At 43.7% G+C, this 21,028-nt stretch overlaps 1 protein-coding gene across 1 annotated transcript in view; it reads left to right on the top strand.

Annotated features, from left to right (window-relative positions):
• The window catches only part of adam19a (ADAM metallopeptidase domain 19a), a 225,117-nt gene that overhangs the window by 15,416 nt on the left and 188,673 nt on the right, over positions 1–21,028 (top strand). The window contains exon 2 of the mRNA XM_042297818.1: positions 12,054–12,139. Coding sequence (XP_042153752.1) covers positions 12,054–12,139 — 86 coding nt within the window. The remainder of the gene's footprint in view (positions 1–12,053; positions 12,140–21,028) is intronic.

The following is a 21,028-nucleotide window of genomic DNA, read 5'->3' as shown; positions in this document are numbered from 1 at the left end:
CCCTCCAGGACACCTACACCACCCGATGTTACAGGAAGGCCATAAAGGTCATCAAGGACATCAACCACCCGAGCCACTGCCTGTTCACCCCGCTATCATCCAGAAGGCGAGGTCAGTACAGGTGCATCAAAGCTGGGACCGAGAGACTGAAAAACAGCTTCTATCTCAAGGCCATCAGACTGTTAAACAGCTACCACTAACATTGAGTGGCTGCTGCCAACACACTGACACTGACACTGACTCAACTCCAGCCACTTTAATAATGGGAATTGATGGGAAATTATGTAAATATATCACTAGCCACTTTAAACAATACTACCTTATATAATGTTACTTACCCTACATTATTCATCTCATATGCATACGTATATACTGTACTCTATATCATCGACTGCATCCTTATGTAATACATGTATCACTAGCCACTTTAACTATGCCACTTTGTTTACATACTCATCTCATATGTATATACTGTACTTGATACCATCTACTGTATCTTGCCTATGCTGCTCTGTACCATCACTCATTCATATATCCTTATGTACATATTCTTTATCCCCTTACACTGTGTATAAGACAGTAGTTTTGGAATTGTTAGTTAGATTACTTGTTGGTTATTACTGCATTGTCGGAACTAGAAGCACAAGCATTTCGCTACACTCGCATTAACATCTGCTAACCATGTGTATGTGACAAATAAAATTTGATTTGATTTGATTTGGTATGTGAGAAACAGGGAGAAAGAGAGAGAGAGTAGTCAGATGTGTTTAGGTATGTGAGAAACAGGGAGAGAGAGAGAGAGAGTTGTCAGAGGGGTCAGGAGCATGTTGGCCAGGCAGTAGAGTAGGAGGTCGGGGGGTCAGGAGCATGTTGGCCAGGCAGTAGAGTAGGAGGTCGGGGGTCAGGAGCATGTTGGGCAGGCAGTAGAGTAGGAGGTCGGGGGTCAGGAGCATGTTGGCCAGGCAGTAGAGTAGGAGGTCGGGGGTCAGGATCCTGTTGGGCAGGCAGTGGAGCAGGAGGTCGGGGGTCAGGAGCCTGTTGGGCAGGCAGTGGAGCAGGAGGTCGGGGGGTCAGGAGCCTGTTGGGCAGGCAGTGGAGCAGGAGGTCGGGGGAACAGGAGCCTGTTGGGCAGGCAGTGGAGCAGGCAGGTCTCCTCATTTCATGATACTTTAAACTAGATGTTACTTCTACAAACTGGCCTGTCCAAGTCCATTCTGTCAAACCAAAAAGGACTGGGTTTGTCTAGCAGCGCTCTCCTTCAGCAGACTCAGTTGACTACAAACAAACCAACAATCAAACAAACAAACAAACAAACAAAATACTAAAAAGTTTGCCTGCTGCATTGTGTTTTTGTTTTCTGTTATTAGTCCATTAAGTCTAAAGTGTGTACTGCGGAAAGCATTGCTGGTAATGAACTCTACCTGTGTGCTCCAGATGATTACAAATGAGTGAATCGTCATTATTCTGAATCACATGGACTGAGCAGGCTGTGAGTCAGCACAAGGCAGGTTCATTTTTAGGCTGAAAGAAATGTCTTGAAGCGATCCAACGACAGAGCCATAGGAAGAATAATGAGTTTTCTGCCACTGGTCTTGATTTGAAGGTTAGATTTTTCAGAACAGTGTTAGCATGGATCACCGGAGTGAGTGTCTAGTCTAGCGAGGGGAAGATGACACCGTTCATCGTTATTCATTTCACCTCTTAAATCAAACCAAAATCAAATCAAATTGTATTGGTCACATGCGCCGTATACAACAGGTGTGGACCGTGAAATGCCTACTTACGAGCCCTTAACCAACATTGCAGAGTTAAAAAAAAAATACAAAAAATAATAATTGATCAAAATTTGCTCAATAAATGAAAAGGAAAAATAGTAATGCAATACAAATAACAATAACGAGGATCAAAAAGGTTCTCTTTTCAAGCACTATGGTGGGTTTATGGTGGGTTTATGGTGGGTTTATGGTGTGTTTAAGGTGTGTTTATGGTGGGTTTATGGTGGGTTTATGGTGGGTTTATGGTGTGTTTATGGTGTGTTTAAGGTGGGTTTATGGTGGGTTTATGGTGGGTTCACAGATATAAGTATGTTATAATGGAATACTTTACATTAGATTAATCAGTCAACTAAAACCACTGTATAAACATGTATTTAAGTCACTACATTGTAATTGCATTCAGATCAGATAGCCACGCCTGCTCCCCCTCTCTGGCGCTCGACGGCGCCAGGCTGCCCTTCATTACGCACACCTGTCACCATCATTACGCTCAGCCGCACAATTTTGGACTCACCTGGACTCCCATTACTTTGTTGATTACCCCCTCTATATCTGTCTGCTCCTCAGTTTGTTCCCTGTGTCAGCATTTCCCCTGTCCAAGACGCTGGTCCCGTTCTGTTTCATGTCCGTTGGTTATTAAATCTTCACTCCCTCTACCTGCTTCTCGTCTCCAGCGTCGACCCTCAAATCAAATCAAATCAAATTTATTTATATAGCCCTTCGTACATCAGCTGATATCTCAAAGTGCTGTACAGAAACCCAGCCTAAAACCCCACACAGCAAGCAATGCAGGTGTAGAAGCACGATAGTAACAGCCTCGAGGAAACACAGAAGTTTATTTATTAAATGTTCACTCCCTCTACCTGCTTCTCGTCTCCAGCGTCGACCCTCACACAGACAGTAACAGCCTCGAGGAAACACAGAAGCCATTTTGTGTGTCAATCAATTTAGGTCGTCTCAGTTTTGGGTGAATAATGTCACTTTGGCTGTTAACTTTGTCTTTTGACCCAAACTCACTGACAGACGGGTCAGTTACCCGGCAGGACGATGTGTCACTACGCTCAAAGCGACGCAGAGACCTCCGATAATGACGCTCATGGACATATGTCAAGAGAAACCATCCTATCCTGTCTGTCCTCCTCTGTGACATTCTCATGGACATATGTCAAGAGAAACCATCCTATCCTGTCTGTCCTCCTCTGTGACATTCTCATGGACATATGTCAAGAGAAACCATCCTATCCTGTCTGTCCTCCTCTGTGACATTCTCATGGACATATGTCAAGAGAAACCATCCTATCCTGTCTGTCCTCCTCTGGGATATTCTCGTGGACACTATGTCAAGAGAAACCATCCTATCCTGTCTGTCCTCCTCTAGGACATTCTCGTGGACACTATGTCAAGAGAAACCATCCTATCCTGTCTGTCCTCCTCTGTGACATTCTCGTGGACACTATGTCAAGAGAAACCATCCTATCCTGTCTGTCCTCCTCTGTGACATTCTCATGGACACTATGTCAAGAGAAACCATCCGTAGCTTTTTCCCCCCGTGGTTCAATTGGTTTCTTCCTTTCGTTCTTCTCAATCAATGTGGGAAAACAGCATTGTGAGGCGAGAAAGGGGGATGTGAAACAAGCGCTTGAGAAAGCCAGAGTTTTCTCCTTCATCACTTCTTTAGTTTCCTAATGGCTCTCCCAAGTCCTAAGTGTGCATTGTGCCAAAAGTTATTTGGTAAGATTTTGTCCATGTGTTGACTAAAACCGTATTTGGTATTTTATTAGGATACCCATTAGCTGTTGCAAAAGCAGCAACTAATGTATTTTAGTTCTTTAGTTCTTAATAATGTATTTTAGCTACATATTTAGTTACATATTTGGAAAAGAATGCACTGGCGAAGTTAGCTCAACATCAAACATTTTCCTACGATGAGCTCATGGTTTTGGGCTGTTTCTATCTTTTATATTTTCCCAGCACTAGTACATGTACAACCTACAACACTAGTACATGTACGACCTACAACACTAGTACATGTACGACCTACAACACTAGTACGACCTACAACACTAGTACAACCTACAACACTAGTACGACCTACAACACTAGTACGACCTACAACACTAGTACAACCTACAACACTAGTACATGTACAACCTACAACACTAGTACAACCTACAACACTATTACATGTACGACCTACAACACTAGTACAACCTACAACACTAGTACATGTACGACCTACAACACTAGTACGACCTACAACACTAGTACGACCTACAACACTATTACATGTACGACCTACAACACTAGTACGACCTACAACACCAGTACACCTACAACACTAGTACGACCTACAACACTATTACATGTACGACCTACAACACTAGTACGACCTACAACACCAGTACACCTACAACACTAGTACGACCTACAACACTAGTACGACCTACAACACTAGTACAACCTACAACACTAGTACATGTACGACCTACAACACTAGTACGACCTACAACACTAGTACGACCTACAACACTATTACATGTACGACCTACAACACTAGTACGACCTACAACACTAGTACAACCTACAACACTATTACATGTATGACCTACAACACTAGTACAACCTACAACACTAGTACATGTACGACCTACAACACTAGTACGACCTACAACACTAGTACATGTACGACCTACAACACTAGTACGACCTACAACACCAGTACACCTACAACGACCTACAACACTAGTACGACCTACAACACACCTAGTACACTAGTACGACCTACAACACTAGTACGACCTACAACACTAGTACACCTACAACACTAGTACATGTACAACCTACAACACTAGTACATGTACAACCTACAACACTAGTGCATGTACAACCTACAACACTAGTACATGTACGACCTACAACACTAGTACAACCTACAACACTAGTACGACCTGCAACACTAGTACATGTACAACCTACAACACTAGTACATGTACAACCTACAACACTAGTACGACCTACAACACTAGTACATGTACAACCTACAACACTAGTACAACCTACAACACTAGTACGACCTACAACACTAGTACGACCTACAACACTAGTACGACCTACAACACTAGTACGACCTACAACACTAGTACGACCTACAACACTAGTACGACCTACAACACTAGTACAACCTACAACACTAGTACATGTACAACCTACAACACTAGTACGACCTACACATTTTCTCTGAGCACTCTTTCTTTTTACTTCCATCTAATCAAGCCCTTGTCTGAGTGGGCTAGAAGAGTGCAGGAAGTCTGGAAACAACCCTGCCATACTGTACCACACACTTTACTTCTCCCTACACACACAGACATAAAGCACAACCAGCTGTACTAACAGCATTATTCGGAGACATAGGGTGAGTCACAAATGGCACCCTATTCCCTATATAGGGCACTACTTTTGACAAGGGCCCATAGGATTCTGGTCAAAAGTAGTTCACTATATAGGGAATAGGGTGTCATTTGGAATAGAACCATGGGCAAGCTTGGAGAGAGAGAGAAGCAGACAGACATCAAATATTATTAACCCTAGAGAGATTCCACATCCTGTAACTGGAGATGATTTAACCCTAGAGAGATTACACACCCTCGAACTGCAGATTATTTAACCCTAGAGAGATTCCACACCCTGAAACTGGAGATTATTAACCCTAGAGAGATTCCACACCATGTAACTGGAGATTATTAACCCTAGAGAGATTCCACACCATGTAACTGGAGATTATTTAACCCTAGAGGGATTACACACCCTCGAACTGCAGATTATTTAACCCTAGAGAGATTCCACACCCTGAAACTGGAGATTATTAACCCTAGAGAGATTCCACACCCTCGAACTGGAGATTATTTAACCCTAGAGAGATTCCACATCCTGTAACTGGAGATGATTTAACCCTAGAGAGATTACACACCCTCGAACTGGAGATTATTTAACCCTAGAGAGATTCCACACCCTGAAACTGGAGATTATTAACCCTAGAGAGATTCCACACCCTCGAACTGGAGATTATTTAACCCTAGAGAGATTCCACATCCTGTAACTGGAGATGATTTAACCCTAGAGAGATTACACACACTCGAACTGGAGATTATTTAACCCTAGAGAGTTTACACACCATGTAACTGGAGATTATTAACCCTAGAGAGATTCCACACCATGTAACTGGAGATTATTTAACCCTAGAGAGATTACACACCCTGTAACTGGAGATGATTTAACCCTAGAGAGATTACACACCCTGTAACTGGAGATGATTTAACCCTAGAGAGATTACACACCCTCGAACTGGAGATTATTTAACCCTAGATAGATTCCAAGATCTGTAATTTATGTATGTATGTATTTATAGATAGATTCCAAGATATATAATTTATATATATATATATACACACACACACACACACACACACACACACACACACACACACACACACACACACACACACACACACACACACACACACACACACACACACAGTAATTGAAAAAGCCTCAATGGAGGTCCCTTTGAAAGTGTTGCCTGCGAAGAGAGACGGAGAGATGGAGAGAATAGAAAGGGGGAAAGTGGTGATTTGTTGACTGGGCGCTGGGCGTTCATTAACCGCCCCGGAGCCTTCGTCTAGCTGCGGTCCATCATTTTGGGGGGCAATAGTGATGGAGGACCCCATTCCCCCTCCACTCTCTAATGCGGTGTGTGAAAGCCATTACGCTGGGTTAATGATTTCTGCAGAGAATATGCCGTTAATGACAGAGCAGGGGAGTCGCTGTGGCATTTCTGGAGCTTGGCAGCCTGGCACAGTATTTTCCTACTGTATGCTGTTGCTTGTGTGATCGACCTTGGGTTTGAACACTGGGTCTCCTGCGTGCCAGAAGATTCTGTTAGCCCACTGCGCTAAAGCATAGACATTCGTTTGGGGAGCCAATGTACGTTTTCTGGTCTCGGGAAAGGTTACTTGAGTGTGCCACAGCTTAAAATGTCTTGGTTTGGAGTCTGACGTCTGTTTTTTATTCAACCGGGCAATTTTTCATAACAGATGTGCAACTTCCTGTACAAGCTAGTTTTACGGTAAGACAGGATATCCGGAAGATGAATTTCTGGGCACTCATTTTTAGTAATTTCCTTCATTTGAAGTGCTTCGCCTCAGCAGTTCTGTGTGGTATTCTAGAGGGTATATCCAACTGCTTCTGATCATACCTTTTGACACTTAGATTTCCCTAAGTGCCTCTGCAGAGAAAAACCAGGCACTAAGACAGATCTGGCAGACACTCACAGACGCAACACATACCACAGCTGATCAATCAATAGATCAATAATACATCTATGGTCATGAGAGGTCAATTTCATAAAGCCCCAAAATGGAGTCGGTATTAACCTCCCTGAAACTGGTCAGGCTGCTATAGGGCTGCAGTGTGGATGTTTCTGGGTGTATAGCTATGGGAGGGGAGGTGTAGATGTTTCTGAGGGTTTAGCTATAGGGCTGCAGTGTGGATGTTTCTAAGGGTTTAGCTATGGGAGGGGGGGGTGTAGATGTTTCTGAGGGTTTAGCTATGGGAGGAGATGTTTCTGAGGGTTTAGCTATGGGGGAGGGGAGGTGTGGATGTTTCTGAGGGTTTAGCTATGGGAGGGGAGGTGTGGATGTTTCTGAGGGTTTAGCTATGGGAGGGGAGGTGTGGATGTTTCTGAGGGTTTAGCTATGGAGGTGTGGATGTTTCTGAGGGTTTAGCTGGATGTTTCTGGGTTTAGCTATGGGAGGGAGGTGTGGATGTTTCTGAGGGTTTAGCTATGGGAGGGGAGGTGTGGATGTTTCTGAGGGTTTAGCTATGGGAGGGGAGGTGTGGATGTTTCTGAGGGTCTAGCTATAGGGCTGCAGTGTGGATGTTTCTGATGGTTTAGCTATGGGAGGGGAAAGAGAATATGGCTGGGGTGGGTGTTGGAGAGGAGATCTGGGGGAGATGGGTGAGTCCATACGGTTGTCTTACAGGTCAGAGGTGTGGTAGTCAAGTCACAAAAGGAGTACAAAAACAGACCCCATCCAGACAACCTGGATAGATGCTCCGTGTAGACCTGCGTTCAAGTACTACTTGAAATCTTTCAAACACTTTGTGCGTTTGCATTAGTCTGCCTCGATTGGACAGATATTGGTTCCTTTGCGCCAGGCAAGCTCAATCAAACCCAGACAAAGTATTTGAAATGATTGTCAATACCTTTTTGTTACTCGGGTCGGGTGCTCCGTGACATTCCTGTTGTGTTCCACTCAATTGTATTTCACCGTCCCAATTCTGATTGTGAAAGACTCAAATGTTATGGTGGTAATAATTCCCTGTAGAAGGTACAGGGAAAATACTGCTGACATTTATGGAGTCCTCTCACTCATATCAGTTATTAATTGGTGACCTTAACCGGGAGCGTATCATTTGATCTGAAACCCACCTTTGAGGTAACACAGAGGGGATTATCTGAATTCATATTTTAAAAAGCCAAAATCGCCCATTGGGTAAGCTATGATTATCCACCAACCCCACACTAAAAAAAACCTGTGTGGCTCACATACAAAATCCCCCCGCAAAGCACTGACTGAATAGGTGTTATGTAGAAATGCACTGAGGAGAATGAACGTATTCCGATATGAGAGGCTGTTAATAGATGTCCAACAGTGGTTAACAAGGTGTTTTGACAGCATTTGCAGTGTGGTTTGGATGTGCTTTCAAAAGCGGTACCTGACACAGGCGTGGAAAGAGGTTCAACACAAAGCCATTCTCTCTCTTGCTGGGTGGCCATTGTCTTTCTCAGAGAGCCCTCGACCCAAAAGCCACACAATTAAAGGCAAAAAGGCACAATTATGGCGACTGCGGGGTTAGAGGGCAGGGTATGTGGTGTTCGCAGCTTCGCCATCATGGACTGGTGCCTCGACTTAATTACACACAACGGGGACTTTGTATTCAAATCAAAGAGCGTTGATCAGTTGTCTGTGTAGAGACTTGCCAATGTTATCTGCTTCAGTGACAACAGCATCAGCACAGCAAAAACCATTAGATGTTTATCTCAGATTCAGAATGACTGGGATGTGCATGATAAGGCTGAACATAACATACTTAGGTCTCATCACGAGGGGTGCGTAAAGCCCCCACAACAAGACCTCAGAATAGAGATGTCTTAAACCACTAATGTTCTGATCAAGTACTGGCTATTTCCCCATCTAGACAGGAATCATTCAATCGGCGATCTCTCTCTCTCTCTCTCTCCCTCCCCCCTCTCTCTCTCGCTCTCTCTCTCGCTCTCTCCACACCCACACCTCTCTATTTAACTGCCATAGCGACAGTGTTGATTTGGTATTGACCATAATGCAGCATAATGATAAGCCTATTTATTTCCATGTGTCTTCTATGCAAGGGTCCTTGTTAATGACCCGGCACCACCTGATTGGCCCCGGCGGTGACTCATTCAATCAGTAGGCCAGAGATCGAGCAGACGATAGTTGTGGGGCTAGACTCAGACAAACGAGGAGTCTATCCTCTCCATGCCCAAGTTTGTTCTTTCTCATTTCCTGGAAGGATGATTCTGGGTTTGCGTCCACAGGCAGGGGGATTCTCTCATTCAGTGGTACATGGAGGGAGAGAGGAGAGGAAATTACAGGAAAGAAAAGGAACTGAGAGGAGAGGAAAGTAAATTAGAGGAAAGTAAAGTAAATTAGAGGAGAGGAAAGGAAAGGAAATTAGAGGAAAGTAAAGTAAATTACAGGAGAGGAAAGGAAATGAGAGGAGAGGAAAGGAAATGAGAGGAGAGGAGAGGAGAGGAAAGGAAATTAGAGGAGAGGAAAGGAAATGAGAGGAGAGGAAAGGAAATGAGAGGAGAGGAAAGGAAATGAGAGGAGAGGAGAGGAAAGGAAATTAGAGGAGAGGAAGGGAAATGAGAGGAAAGGAAATGAGAGGAGAGGAAAGGAAAGGAAATGAGAGGAGAGCAAAGGAAATTAGAGGAGAGGAAAGGAAATTAGAGGAGAGGAAAGTAAAGCAAATGAGAGGAGAGGAAAGGAAAGGAAATGAGAGGAAAGGAAAGGAAATGAGAGGAAAGGAAAGGAAATGAGAGGAAAGGAAAGGTAATGAGAGGAGAGGAAAGGAAATGAGAGGAGAGGAAAGGAAATGAGAGGAAAGGAAAGGTAATGAGAGGAGAGGAAAGGAAATTATAGGAGAGGAAAGGAAAGGAAATGAGAGGAGAGGAAAGGAAATGAGAGGAAAGGAAATGAGAGGAGAGGAAAGGAAATGAGAGGAGAGGAAAGGAAATGAGAGGAGAGGAAAGGAAAATTAATTAGAGGAGAGGAATGGAATGGAAAATACATGAGAGGAAAGAAAAGGAGAGCAGACCTTGATTTCTCAGCGGATACAATGACCCTTTGAAAAAGACATGAATGTGTCTGTTGATGTTCAGCATACAGCATGACCATGACTCACGTTACAGAGAATAGCTACCTAGGTTATAAATAATAAAGATCAACACATACCTTGTGTCTTTTCCCCGACAGTAGTACATTGACTTCGCACAAAATGGCACCCTATTCCCTATAGCAGTGTTTCCCAACCCCCCCCCAAGCACCCTAGCACTACACAGCTAATTAAAATAATCAAAGCTTTATGATTCGTTTATCATATTAATTAGCTGTATTGTGCTAGAGCAAAAAAACAAAATGTGCACCGGGGGGGGGACCACAGAAGTGTTATTTTGTGGCCTCTGATTGGGCTAGAGATTCATTGGAGGTAATGTAGTCATCAAGTCTCTCTCTCCGTCTCGCTCTGCCCCCAAAAAAAAAATGGCTGTTGACCATCTGCATTCATCATCACGGTTTAAGTGGAGGAATGGTTGAGATGGCAGTGGAGAGTTAATATATACCGTTTTAGTTCAAGGTCGCTGTTTCTTATGACTACAACAATCTGACTGTAATTCATTTGTGCTCCAGTTATTATTCATGTATTGTGAGTCTGACCCTTGACTCATTCTGCACCTTGACTCATTCTGGACCATGATATAGTTTGGACCTTGAATCGTTCTGGACCTTGACTCATTCTGGGCCTTCACTCATTCTGGACATTGACTCATTCTGGGCCTTGACTCATTCTGCACCTTGACTCATTCTGGACCTTGATATAGTTTGGACCTTGACTCGTTCTGGACCTTGACTCGTTCTGCACCTTGACTCATTCTGCACCTTGACTCATTCTGCACCTTGACTCATTCTGGACCTTGATATAGTTTGGACCTTGACCCATTCTGCACCTTGACTCATTCTGGACCTTGACTCATTCTGCACCTTGACTCATTCTGGACCTTGATATAGTTTGAACCTTGACTCATTCTGGACCTTGACTCATTCTGCACCTTGACTCATTCTGGACCTTGATATAGTCAGGACCTTGACCCATTCTGCACCTTGACCCATTCTGCACCGTGACTCATTCTGGACCTTGACTCATTCTGCACCTTGACTCATTCTGGACCTTGATATAGTTTGGACCTTGACGCATTCTGGACCTTGACTCATTCTGCACCTTGACTCATTCTGGACCTTGATATAGTCAGGACCTTGACTCATTCTGGACCTTGACTCATTCACATTCCAAAAATTTTTTTTTCAAGGGAGTTTTCCTCTGTGAATAGTCTGGATGAAATGCCCTCTGCTAGTTAGTCGTAGGCCACAGCACAAAGGCAACATAGAGCATTATGGTTGCATACCTCCCCTGCTGCCCACTGTCATCCACAACCGTAACCACCCTTATAGTTACCCACATTCAAAACAGCTAAAAAAAAACTGAGAACAAACAACCTTAATCTGAATTAATTAGCCATTTATAGATCAGTAAATGAAACAATCTCTGGAACCCTCTATATAACTCCTTTATAATCTTCTTGAGAGCCACAACCCCACTGTTGCCCTCTTATTGTGTGGTAATGAATGTGTCTTACTCCTCATTGACCTCCTGTGTGGTAATGAATCTGTCTTGCTCCTCATTGACCTCCTGTGTGGTAATGAATGTGTCTTGCTCCTCATTGACCTCCTGTGTGGTAATGAATGTGTCTTGCTCCTCATTGACCTCCTGTGTGGTAATGAATGTGTCTTGCTCCTCATTGACCTCCTGTGTGGTAATGAATGTGTCTTGCTCCTCATTGACCTCCTGTGTGGTAATGAATGTGTCTTGCTCCTCATTGACCTCCTGTGTTTGTGTCTTTGACAGGAGAGTTAAGGGGACAGACGGTGACAGCACAGTGGATCTCTCCTGGACGTACCAAGAGGGAAGATGCTGGGACTGCTGCAAAACAGGTCAGTCACAACCATCCATCAACGTCACTCCAACCCCTCTCCTTGCGTTCCTCTGGCCTCTCCACAAAGTCCACACACAGGACATATTTTGGCTGTGTGGGATGTGCTGAGCAGCTTTCTAAATTCACTTGGTATTTCGTGATTTGCAATCACACACAAATGTAAGGTTGGTTTATATGATGTAATCGTTATGCAAAGGTGCCTACGTTGTCTGCCCACATAGACATCCTCCTACACACACACACACACACACACACACACACACACACACACACACACACACACACACACACACACATACACACACACACACACACACACACACACACACACACACACACACACACACACGCAGCTCTAGGAGGAGTACTGCTGAGAGACAATAAACCAATATGTGCCCTTTAGAAAAATGATGTGGAGTAAATGTAGTATATTATCATGATATTATACAATAGTGTTTTATTACGGGTTATAATTGTTATTTACAGTACTGCTCATTCACCAAAGGTTGGGCCATTCCATTTACCCTTCCAACAGCAGATTGAGGAAAGATTAACCACGGGACATTTACGCTGAAGTTCAGCTGGTTCATAAAACTCTCCCATGGAACAGTTGTCTGTCATCTTCCCCACGGGCAGCAGGAACTGAGGAAACTGCTCCTGTCAACGAGCCGAATATCTTCTGACATCGTCTGTTTGGCAGTCTGAATGAACTATCGCAACTATTATTCAAGTCTTACTCAAGACCATGTCGAACAGGCTCTTGCACAACAACAAAAAACACGGTAGAGTTGTCTCGAGTTCTATGACACTTTCTATGGCAGGTTTTCCTTTGGACATGTTTCTATGGCAGGTTTGTGTAACTCTGTTAAGTCTTGAATGCACTCCGAGTCTATGTGGGTTTTGTGTAAAGATCGACTTGAACACGAACTAAACCCGTCTGAACGTCTGAATCCATCTGTCACCGTTGGCTTTGTCCGATGTGGCGTATTGCTGCAAATCACCACGGAGCTATTGTCACCTCCTTAGTGCTCTCCTTAAATGGAATGTTGACTGTAAACATGGTCACTATTGGCAACCGGATCGTCTTGTTGTCGTCTGTGGACACAGACAGACATACAGAAGAGGGAATTAATGCCTGATCCAAAATTCCATCTATCTCTCTCTCTCTCTCTCTCTCTCTCTCTCTCTCTCTCTCTCTCTCTCTCTCTCTCTCTCTCTCTCTCTCTCTCTCTCTCTCTCTCTGTAGTTCTGTTTGCGCTAATAACCTGTGCTACTCTGACATTTCGGCTGTTATATTATGGTACCAACGTGTTGAGGTGGATGTGATGAATATGAAAAGATCAAAATACCAAATGCATGTACTTGCACCTCTGCTCTTTGTTTGGGGGATGGGGGGGGGGAGCTTAAGTTGACCTTTATTCAGAACAAGACCTCAAGACCCCCCCCCATCCATCCATCCCAACAAACATTTTGGAAGCAACTGTGGCAGATGTGACTGAGATTAACCGTCCATGGTCTCATGGGGTGGGAGAGGGATGAATAGAGGTCTATGTGTATCTCGTACATTTCCATGTAGTTGGCTGTGGCCACGGAGAGAGGCATGTGGAAATGGCAGAGGGCCCTATTGTAGGGGAACAGATGGCCTCGCCTGGTGCTAGCCAGGGAGAGGCCTGGTGCTAGCCAGGGAGAGGTAGAGGTAAAGGCCTGGTGCTAGCCAGGGAGAGGGAGAGGCCTGGTGCTAGCTAGGGACAGGGAGAGGTAGAGGCCTGGTGCTAGCCAGGGAGAGGGAGAGGTAAAGGCCTGGTGCTAGCCAGGGAGAGGGAGAAGTAAAGGCCTGGTGCTAGCCAGGGAGAGGGAGAGGCCTGGTGCTAGCTAGGGACAGGGAGAGGTAGAGGCCTGGTGCTAGCCAGGGAGAGGAGAGGTAAAGGCCTGGTGCTAGCAGGGACAGAGAGAGGGAGAGGCCTGGTGCTAGCTAGGAGAGGCCTGGTGCTAGCCAGGGAGAGATAGAGGCCTGGTGCTAGCCAGGGAGAGGTAGAGGTAAAGGCCTGGTGCTAGCTAGGGACAGGGAGAGGTAGAGGCCTGGTGCTAGCCAGGGAGGGAGAGGCCTGGTGCTAGCCAGGGAGAGGGAGAGGCCTGGTGCTAGCCAGGGAGAGATAGAGGTAAAAGCCTGGTGCTAGCCAGGGAGAGGGAGAGGCCTGGTGCTAGCCAGGGAGAGGCCTGGTGCTAGCCAGGGAGGGAGAGGCCTGGTGCTAGCCAGGAGAGGCCTGGTGCTAGCCAGGGAGAGGGAGAGGCCTGGTGCTAGCCAGGGAGAGGGAGAGGCCTGGTGGCCTAAAAGCCTGGTGCTAGCCAGGGAGAGGGAGAGGCCTGGTGCTAGCCAGGGAGAGGCCTGGTGCTAGCCAGGGAGTGGGAGAGGCCTGGTGCTAGCCAGGGAGAGGCCTGGTGCTAGCCAGGGAGAGGGAGAGGCCTGGTGCTAGCCAGGGAGAGAGAGAGGCCTGGAGCTAACCAGGGAGAGGGAGAGGCCTGGAGCTAGCCAGGGAGAGGGAGAGGCCTAGAGCTAGCCAGGGAGAGGGAGAGGCCTGGTGCTAGCCAGGGAAATGGAGAGGCCTGCTGCTAGCCAGGGAGATTGAGATAGAGGGAGAGCTCCAGGCATGGCTAGCTGCCTTCTCCCAGGGCCTATAGTCAACAGATGAATTGTGGGTCCTGGAGAAAACAACAAACCATACAGCAACACTTTATATTGCATAGGGTGGAAGGCACATTTAAGATGTTTATAGGGGGAGGCTAATTTAAGATGTTTATAAGGGGGAAGGCTAATTTAAGATGTTTATGGGGGAAGGCTAATTTAAGATGTTTATAGGGGGAAGGCTAATTTAAGATGTTTATATGGGGGAAGGCTAATTAAGATGTTTATAGGGGGAGAGGCTAATTTAAGATGTTTATAGGGGGAAGGCTAATTTAAGATGTTTATGGGGGGCTAATTTAAGATGTTTATATAGGGGGAAGGTTAATTTAAGATGTTTATATTGCATAGAAGGAAGGCTAATTTAAGATGTTTATAGGGGGAAGGCTAATTTAAGATGTTTATATGGGGGAAGGCTAATTTAAAGATGTTTAAGATGTTTAGGGGGGGGGCTAATTTAAGAGATGTTTATATTGCATAGAATGAAGGCTAATTTAAGATGTTTATAGGGGGGTAGGCTAATTTAAGATGTTTATTTAAGACGTTTATATTGCATAGAAGGAAGGCTAATTTAAGATGTTTATAGGGGGAAGGCTAATTTAAGATGTTTATAGGGGGGCTAATTTAAGATGTTTATATTGCATAGAAGGAAGGCTAATTTAAGATGTTTATAGGGGGAAGGCTAATTTAAGATGTTTATAGGGGGAAGGCTAATTTAAGATGTTTATAGGGGGAAGGCTAATTTAAGATGTTTATAAGGCTAATTTAAGATGTTTTTATTTAAGATGTTTATGGGGGGGCTAATTTAAGATGTTTATAGGGGGAAGGCTAATTTAAGATGTTTATAGGGGGAAGGCTAATTTAAGATGTTTATATGGGGGAAGGTTAATTTAAGATGTTTATAGGGGGCTAATTTAAGATGTTTATAGGGGGGGCTAATTTAAGATGTTTATAGGGGGGGCTAATTTAAGAGATGTTTAAGATGTTTATGGGGGAAGGCTAATTTAAGATGTTTATATTGCATAGAAGGAAGGCTAATTTAAGATGTTTATAGGGGGAAGGCTAATTTAAGATGTTTATATGGGGGAAGGCTAATTTAAGATGTTTATAGGGGGGCAAATTTAAGGCTAATTTAAGATGTTTATAGGGGGGGCTAATTTAAGATGTTTATATGGGGGAGAGGCTAATTTAAGATGTTTATAGGGGGAGGCTAATTTAAGATGTTTATAGGGGGAAGGCTAATTTAAGATGTTTATAGGGGGAAGGCTAATTTAAGATGTTTATATGGGGGGGAGGCTAATTTAAGATGTTTATAGGGGGAAGGCTAATTTAAGATGTTTATGGGGGGGATGAGGGGGGCTAATTTAAGATGTTTATATGGGGGAGAGGCTAATTTAAGATGTTTATAGGGGGAGGCTAATTTAAGATGTTTATATGGGGGAAGGCTAATTTAAGAAGGCTAATTTAAGACATTTATATTGCATAGAACGAAGGCTAATTTAAGATGTTTATAGGGGAAGGCTAATTTAAGATGTTTATAGGGGGCTAATTTAAGATGTTTATGGGGGGGAAGGCTAATTTAAGATGTTTATAGGGGGAAGGCTAATTTAAGATGTTTATGGGGGAGGCTAACTTAAGATGTTTACAGAGGGGGAGCTAATTTAAGATGTTTATAGGGGGTAGGCTAATTTAAGATGTTTATGGGGGGGGACGGCTAATTTAAGACATTTATATTGCATAGAACGAAGGCTAATTTAAGATGTTTATAGGGGGAAGGCTAATTTAAGATGTTTATAGGGGGGCTAATTTAAGATGTTTATGGGGGAAGGCTAATTTAAGATGTTTATGGGGGACGGCTAATTTAAGATGTTTATAGGGGGAAGGCTAATTTAAGATGTTTACAGAGGGGAAGGCTAATTTAAGATGTTTATAGGGGGCTAATTTAAGATGTTTATATTGCATAGAAGGAAGGCTAATTTAAGATGTTTATAGGGGGAAGGCTAATTTAAGATTTTTATAGAGGGGGAGGCTAATTTAAGATGTTTATAGGGGGAAGGCTAATTTAAGATGTTTACAGAGGGGGAAGGCTAATTTAAGATGTTTATAGAGGGGAGGCTAATTTAAAATGTTTATGGGCTAATTTAAGATGTTTATAGGGGGAAGGCTAATTTAAGATGTTTATAGGGGGAAGGCTAATTTAAGATGTTTATAGGGGGGGAAGGCTAATTTAAGATGTTTGTATTGCATAGGGTGGAAGGCTTATTTTAGACGTTTTGCCCAAATCTCAGTACTTGAAAAGGTGGAATAGGTAGACACAATGTGGTGGTCTGTTGATTCCTCTCAGATCAGTGATCACAAAACCCAGCTAATCACTCTCTTACTCTCTACAGAACTCCTTCTCCACCTTCCTCCTCCCATCCTCTCCTTCCTCCCCTCTTCCATCCTCATACCTCCCCTCCTCCTTCCTCCTCCCCTCATCCACCCTCCTTCTTCTTCCTTCCTTGTCTCCTTCCTTCCTCTTTCCTCCCCTTGTTCCCTCCCCTTATCCTCCCTCCTTCCTCTTCCTCCCTCATCCTCTCTCCTCCTTCCTCCTCCTTCCTCCTCCCCTCCTGCTCCTTCCCTCTCCTTCCTCCTCTCCTCCATCCTCCTCACTCCACTCCCCCCTTCCTCCTCTTTCTTACTCCCCTCCTTCCTTCCTCCTCTTCTCCTCCTTCCTTCCTTCCTTCCTTCCTTCTCCCTCCTCTTTTTCCTCCTCTTCCCTCCCCTTTAATTCAGGGGGTTGTAATCTGTGGATATGATTCAGGGGTTTGTCACGGAGGGCATGTCCGTGACTTCTAGACAATGACACTTTTTAAAGAAATGATTTGTTAGAGAAGCTCTCCTATTGTATCTCTTCAAGGTATAGCCAAGAATCCTGTAACTAAAGAGAGTAGCGCGTTCCGTTTGCCAGCAATACTTTGACAATAAGGCGCCGAAGTCGAGTGTTTGTTGTGCACGCCAGTTACTAAAACAATGGAACTTGTTAACAATGTTTATGGCGTGTATAAAGCTGCCCATTTTTAAACGTACATCCTCTAGCAATGTGAAATATATTGTTAGAATAAGAATCGAAGTGTTTTAGAAGAGAAAAATCCTATAATTGAACCTAGCTGAAGTTTGTCTGGAGCGACGTACTGTTTCCTTGTTGAAGTGCGGGTGCACGTTACGCATGACGCTCATTAGTTTCCGAGTCATCGAGGAACATTTTGTTGGTTGATGGGAATAACCAAAGTTATTAATTACTTCACGAAATGTGAATGGTGTGTCTTAAAGAGGAAGTTACGCCACAAGTTCTTGGAAGTGTGGGTTTTATGTAAAACTGTTGTTTAGGATGTGTGTACATGGAAAATTATGCATTTACGGTCTTAGGTGTTTTGGGGATGAATGAAGGAGCATTCCAAGAGGAAGGGATTTCCTGGAGAGGGTTCGTAACGTGCTCTGTTGACCTTTTACCTAGCAGGAGAGCACGCTTTGGGAGGTAACAGATTGGCTAGGGTAGAGCCATACCTGAGTTTAGGTGCCTGAATAGTTTATACTGAGAATATCTTTCATTTAGTGATGAGGAAAACAAGTCTTTCTGAGGGCTTTGGCGCTGCTTTCACCAAATTGTGCCGAAAAAAAAAAAACCCGTTCATTACTCTGAACTTCATTATCTGTTCACAAATCACATTACTGACATTTGCTGGTCAGCGATAAATAGCGACGTGTGCTTTATCAGAGATGTTTATTTTTTTCTACACGGTTTTCATTTTCATCAAAACTCTGTGGAGAAGTGGTGAGTCATTGGCTTAAGTAGCCGATAATCAGTAGGAATAACAGGTACTTCATACCATACTAAATACAACAAATGATTTGAACAAAAGTGCAGAATGTGTGGTTTCACATTCAACTATTTTCTAAACATTATGCCTTCACAACCTCATACCCTCGCGTCCATGACTGTTCCATAGTCCCCTACTCTACCTGCTGAGCAACCAATCAAGTGGAAGGTTTTGTCCAAAATCCTAACTATATTTGTAAGTACGGTGTCCAGTAGAGGTCGTTGTTTGAAAGCGGCTTGGAATCGAAGAAAACACCGGAACCACTGTGAAATCAATGGGGAATCTCGCATTTTGACGTCCTTCTGATAAAGTGATGCACGCATCGACACACTGCTTCGAAGTTAGCTGCTTAGCGATTTTGACGAGTGCCTCGGAGATCCTGGTATCAAATGTAACATCACTAATTGTAGCCCAAAATATATGGATTTGATTCAGTGGTTGTAGGCCAAAATATATGGATTTGATTCAGTGGTTGTAGGCCAAAATATATGGATTTGATTCAGTGGTTGTAGGCCAAAATATATGGATTTGATTCAGTGGTTGTAGGCCAAAATATATGGATTTGATTCAGTGGTTGTAGGCCAAAATATATGGATTTGATTCAGTGGTTGTAGGCCAAAATATATGGATTTGATTCAGTGGTTGTAGGCCAAAATATATGGATTTGATTCAGTGGTTGTAGGCCAAAATATATGGATTTGATTCAGTGGTTGTAGGCCAAAATATATGGATTTGATTCAAAATATATGGATTTGATTCAGTGGTTGTAGGCCAAAATATATGGATTTGATTCAGTGGTTGTAGGCCAAAATATATGGATTTGATTCAGTGGTTGTAGGCCCAAAATTTGATTCATAGGCCAAAATATATGGATTTGATTCAGTGGTTGTAGGCCAAAATATATGGATTTGATTCAGTGGTTGTAGGCCAAAATATATGGATTTGATTCTGTGGTTGTAGGCCAAAATATATGGATTTGATTCAGTGGTTGTAGGCCAAAATATATGGATTTGATTCAGTGGTTGTAGGCCAAAATATATGGATTTGGTGGTTGTAGGCCAAAATATATGGATTTGATTCAGTGGTTGTAGGCCAAAATATATGGATTTGATTCAGTGGTTGTAGGCCAAAATATATGGATTTGATTCAGTGGTTGTAGGCCAAAATATATGGATTTGATTCAGTGGTTGTAGGCCAAAATATATGGATTTGATTCAGTGGTTGTAGGCCAAAATATATGGATTTGATTCAGTGGTTGTAGGCCAAAATATAGGATTTGATTCAGTGGTTGTAGGCCAAAATATATGGATTTGATTCAGTGGTTGTAGGCCAAAATATATGGATTTGATTCAGTGGTTGTAGGCCAAAATATATGGATTTGATTCAGTGGTTGTAGGCCAAAATATATGGATTTGATTCAGTGGTTGTAGGCCAAAATATATGGATTTGATTCAGTGGTTGTAGGCCAACATATATGGATTTGATTCAGTGGTTCCGTTCTGTTTCAGTTTGAGTTCTGAGTTATATTATTTTCCTGAGACAAACAGTTACCAGATGTGTATTGAGTGGGTGTTGGACAGCAGAAATCACACTCCCACAGAAAGAGTTCACAGCTGTGTATAATTTCCAACATTGTCCGTTTTTCGCAAACACTATTTGTTGTTGTAGCCGCAGTACTCTGTCTCAACTCTCCAGCCTCTCATTCCTTCTCAGAGAAAGAGAACGTTATCACAGAGGCCTCTCTCTCTCTCTCTCTCCCTCCCTCCTCCCTTTAAATGATTTTTTTCTCCTCCTTCGTTCCCTGAGCTCTGCAGTCTCATGTCTCCCTTCTGATTAGATTGGGTGGTACGTGCGCCCATCTCTCACCCCCGTAAACAAGCAGAGTAAGAGACATCCGAAGACAGGCCTGACATTCACCCGCCTGCCCACCGCGGTCAATTCCCCCCGCAGGGCACAGATGACTTTCAATGATCCGTAGGCTGCACACACGTACACACACAAACACACACACACAAACACACATTACCATGTGTACACACACACACACACACACACAGCGCACACACACATACGGACACAGTACACACACACAGTACACACACACACACACTGACAGGCAGGCACGCAAAACAAAACCACCCATGTCTGTAAAAATCCAGCCAAAAACGTAATTAGTACCCAAATGTGATGCTTGGCTGGTGTTTATCTAGGTAGTTACACAAGATAACGTTTCTCTCACTGCTACAAACATGCAGGGGGGATGCAGTCTCCACTCTATACCACTCAGACCATCTCATCTTGACTGGTGTTCTCCACTCAGACCATCTCATCTTGACTGGAGTCTCCA

This window comes from Oncorhynchus tshawytscha, linkage group LG15, assembly GCF_018296145.1.
Source record: "Oncorhynchus tshawytscha isolate Ot180627B linkage group LG15, Otsh_v2.0, whole genome shotgun sequence".
Taxonomy (NCBI): domain Eukaryota; kingdom Metazoa; phylum Chordata; class Actinopteri; order Salmoniformes; family Salmonidae; genus Oncorhynchus; species Oncorhynchus tshawytscha.
This window is presented reverse-complemented; position numbering and strand designations above follow the sequence as displayed.